The sequence below is a fragment of the Micropterus dolomieu genome, unplaced genomic scaffold (genome assembly GCF_021292245.1).
Source record: "Micropterus dolomieu isolate WLL.071019.BEF.003 ecotype Adirondacks unplaced genomic scaffold, ASM2129224v1 contig_2275, whole genome shotgun sequence".
In the NCBI taxonomy this organism is placed as follows: domain Eukaryota; kingdom Metazoa; phylum Chordata; class Actinopteri; order Centrarchiformes; family Centrarchidae; genus Micropterus; species Micropterus dolomieu.
Genome location: NW_025731265.1, coordinates 1 through 4551, shown reverse-complemented (window position 1 = coordinate 4551; position 4551 = coordinate 1). Strand labels below are relative to the sequence as shown.

At 40.8% G+C, this 4551-nt stretch overlaps 1 protein-coding gene across 1 annotated transcript; it reads left to right on the top strand.

The window, feature by feature from the left end:
• Nucleotides 1-481: 481 nt before the first annotated feature.
• Nucleotides 482-3828, top strand: LOC123964403 (vacuolar protein sorting-associated protein 35-like; the record flags this gene model as incomplete). Its single annotated transcript, XM_046041390.1, is given in 3 exon segments — nt 482-593; nt 1773-1896; nt 3646-3828. Coding segments are annotated over 3 exon segments (389 nt in total), but the record flags the coding sequence as incomplete, so codon positions are not given.
• Between the last annotated feature and the right edge of the window lie 723 nt (nt 3829-4551).

Sequence of the window (4551 nt, the reverse complement as noted above, 5' to 3'; positions counted from 1 at the left end):
GACTGGTGAATGCAGATGTAGTGTAAAAAGCGCTTTGAGTGGTCGAAAAGACTAGAAAGGCGCTATACAAGTACGGAGCATTTTACATTTACATTTAACCCTAATGCAGATGCTTTCATACAAAGCACGAGGGCTCACTGAAGGGTTTGCTAAGTTTGAAAAGGATGAACGTATGAGAAGAAATCTATTGATAGAATGCTGTGTTCCATAGACACAGAGATAGTGGAAAAGTAGGCTACCTTACTAAGATGTGGCCTGTGTTTTGGGTGGGTTGCTCAAATGAAAAATCTATACGTGAAACACTGTCTACAATTTCTTTTGTCATACATACCAACATTTTCAAATTTTCCTGTGTCAAAAAAGTTACATTGCATTAAAGTCAGTGCAATTACATGTAAGTGTGCACATGAAGTCATTTTTCTACGTTCTTATGAATAGTGAAATGTTTTGGTTGTAATTGTTTTGTATGTTCATAGCTTGACTCTGTTTTCTGCAGGACAAGAACAAGCTGATGGATGCTCTGAAGCATGCGTCCAACATGCTGGGTGAGCTGAGGACCTCAATGCTTTCTCCAAAGAGCTACTATGAGCTCTGTATCCTTTACAGTTGTAAGTTATAGATGTTGGAAATTGCGACAGACGACAGATACACGATACATGGTCCTTTACTTTTTGTAAATTCTAAACTCCAGGGAAACTAATTACAGAAAAGACAGCATGAGCAAACTAGTGGAAACTATTTCAACTCCAACATGGTCTTCAGCACACTAGTGAGAGAGCTTTTCTTCTGACTACACCAAAGATGATGGACAACCCGGCCCAGCATTACTTAAAACAAATAACAGGTTTTTATTATAGACGTCTGCGACTAGCACAGTAACAAAGCACCGAAACACCACACAGGTTCAGGTCAGACAAGCAAATCCGCCCAGTATCCCCTCTAGATTTCTCTGTTGTTGACAATATGAGCACCATGTGAGTCCCACAGCAGAACGGTGCTATTACATTTACATTTTATTCATTTAGCTGACATTTAGCTTTTATCCAAAGCGACGTACAATTGATATCAGAGGCTGCACACCTCTGGAGCAACTAGGGGTCTCGCTCAGTGTTTGTTTATGTTTTCTGAACCGTACTTCCATATTCCTACGCATAAACTCAACGTGGCTGCGCACTGTAGAAAGGAAAAGGCTGTCTCGTGCAAGGTAAAGCACTGAAAATATTAAACGTTCAGGTGGTTATAATATGTTAGCTGCTGACTCTGTCCAAAGCAGTACATTGCTTAGCTTCTGTGTCAGTAGCGAGCTGACGACATGCAGCACAGGGCCATGTGGATATCTTAACGACAGTTCTGTTTAAAAATATCATTGGCTCTTTTGGTCCTGAAGTGCATAGTATAATCAAAGGTTCTCTGTTATGTGGTTGTATTGCTTATTGCTAACAAGCTGTTATTCAACCATTTCAGTCTGATGTTCACAGGTTGCACTCAGCAATGAGTATTGTAATGATGTGTTTCTGTGTGTGTTCTGTTGAATGTCACTGCAGCTTTTGATCCTGTGGACCCCATATCTTTGTTTAGAGACTCAACCCACCATGGCACGATGTGTTACCGAAACTTGGGTGACCTATGCTTTAATGTGCCTGAACACATCCTGTGTAGACATTTGATAGAGGAAGCTGAAGTTGGCTCTGCTATTGACATGCTGGAAGCAGTTAATTTTGTTTATGGATGATTTATGTTTGGTTTGCACTGGTCCCTAACAGTTTTTTAAGATATGGCTATCTCTGATGAACTCCACTACCTAGAAGTGTACCTGACTGATGAGTTTGCCAAGGGACGGAAGGTGGCAGATCTCTATGAGCTGGTCCAATATGCAGGCAACATCATCCCCAGACTGTGAGTATCACCGTAACTGAACTTTGATCAAACATGAAGTGGCTTTGATGCATCTCAACTTCGTCCCCCTGTACAAAACATGAAGCCAAAATATTCCACTCTTTTAAAAGCAAAAGTAATAATTCATACGTTCCACGCAAGGTTGTTTCTCTGGCCCTAATAATCAGCAGTTTGAATAGGGTCCCCCCACGTTTCGTGCTCTGGCCCTAAAGAGGTAATCACGAGGTACAAACTGAGGTATTTCCACGTACTAGATTTTCTTCATCTTATTAAGTGAGTACAGAATAAATCCCACATATAAACATACAAACGGGTAGTACCCTCAGCTGTCTGTCCGTTGTTGCGTCTCAATTTGCGCCCTTCCATACTTACTATTTTGAGGGCATAAGTGGGTTCACACTTAGAAGTATGGCAAAATGCAGTGCACTGTGACCCGGATGGTGCACTCATAACGGCCAAAAAGTTGTGTGGAACGCTGGACACTTGTCACCCTCAACTGAAAATTCTTGGCTTGTGAAAATTTTAATAAATTAATTAAAATAAATAAACAACAGAAATAGTAGGAAATACCAATACACCTACCTCAGGTCATAAGGTCATAGGTCTTATTTATTTTTTCCAGCATCCTTTGCACTATGCTCCATCACACTGTGTACATGTATGCATGTATTTGTATGTGCCACATACCGGATTCTGAAAAGGTGACAGTCGTTACTTTATTATTATTTTATACCAGACATTAGATTGTTAGTGTACAGTTTTGGTTACAGTATATGCTTTCTACTGCTTTTATTTTATATAATTCTTATTTATGCACCAATATACTGAAGCAAATTCCTTAATAAACCCGATTCTGAGCAAAACCTGGCTGTAATTTTGGAGCTTTGCAGGCGGCGGTGAAATGTTAATCTCTCATACAAAACTATGTAACTTAATTTAAATGCTTTAAAAATTTTAAAAGAAGATGTACATCTTTAAATGTAAAAAGTCTGGCTGTGCTAAATGGCATGTCGGTACCCTGTTCTAAATAATCTCACAAGAATTTGTTTTATTAATGACTTTACTGCTGTATACTTTGACTTTTGTTGCTGCTCTGAAAATGGTTATAATAAGACATTAAATCTTATCCTGTTCTGAATTTTTTCTTTCTAAATTTTTTTAAAGGGCAATGATTTAGTAATTAAAAACCGATAAGAGCAGGGATTGTTGGACCAATTTTGATATGCAAGAATGTTGATTTGCAGCTATGATACACTGCTTCCTTTTTCTGATGGATTTACTTTATTTATAAAGATAAAACATGACATAACTTTTGTGTTATTTGATAAGATACGCTTAAAGGCATTTCAACAAAGAGTTTTTGTTGTTCTAAATTTTGACACAAGATGTCATTTTTACAGCAAATCTTTATTGGTTTCAAATATCGGTCATTGGTTACTAATAAACTAAGTTTCTATATCGGCCAAGAAAAAAACATATCGGTCAACCCCTAGTAGATGTGCACACACGTAATTTCTTCCTACGTCTGCCCCAGGGGCGTCCTCCCCTAACCCTCCTACTGCTGTTAACGTGAGCAGATTCATTGCTCAGCGGATACCGCTGAGAAAGAGATGAGGGGCTGGTTTGGAGCAGATGCTGCCATCTTAGCCAGCAGCCAAGGCATACTAGAAATAGCCTTTATTACTTTAAAGCATTGGAATATGTGAATTAATCAGATCAAGCCTATTTGCTTTGCCCCTCTCTCCCCAGATATCTGCTAATCACAGTGGGTGTGGTGTACGTTCGCTCCTTCCCCCAATCTCGTAAGGACATTCTGAAGGACCTGGTCGAGATGTGTCGTGGTGTCCAGCACCCACTCAGGGGCCTCTTCCTTAGAAACTACCTGCTGCAGTGCACCCGCAACATACTGCCAGATGACGGAGAGCAGTCAGAGTAAGCAAGTCAATCCTTTTCTCTTTGTGTGTCTTATACACTGCACTTTCCCATAGCAGGTTATTGGGAAATGGCTTGCTTTTATGGCTTTACAATATGCCTCTCATCAACCATGGCAGTGAGCTAGCATGTGTCGTGCTGGCCTGACCATCGGGAGCAATTTGGGGTTCTATGTCTTGCCCAAGGACACTTTGACATGTGGGGATCAAACCGCCAACCCCGTGAACAGTGGATGATCCGGTCTACCTCCTGAACCACAGCTTGGAAGAGATTGGAATGGTATTCTGATTTACTAAAATGCCATGACACGGAAGTTGTCGTAGCTTCAGTGTACATGCTCACATCTGGACCAAACTGTACATGTAGGATGAGAGTCCCGCCCTGAACACATGTACATGCTGACATTCACCCACAGTCATAGCGCCACCTGCTGGCAACAGGAAGTGACTTTTAACGAAGCAGCCCCCGCCGCACGTTTCACCTAAGTGCACGAATTTTCTGTGGTACGTGTATCTTGTCCAGACGCACAAAAAAGTCTCTTGGAGCCATAGCCTAAACCCAACAGGAAGTCGGCCATTTTGAATTTTACGTCAAATTTTGGATGATTTACACACTTCGTACTTTCACGAACTCCTCCTAGGGATTTAGTCCGACCGACCTCAAATTTCTGCTGTGCCTTCTAAAGGCATTGAAGATGAAAAGTTGTGCTATTTGCGAGTTTTC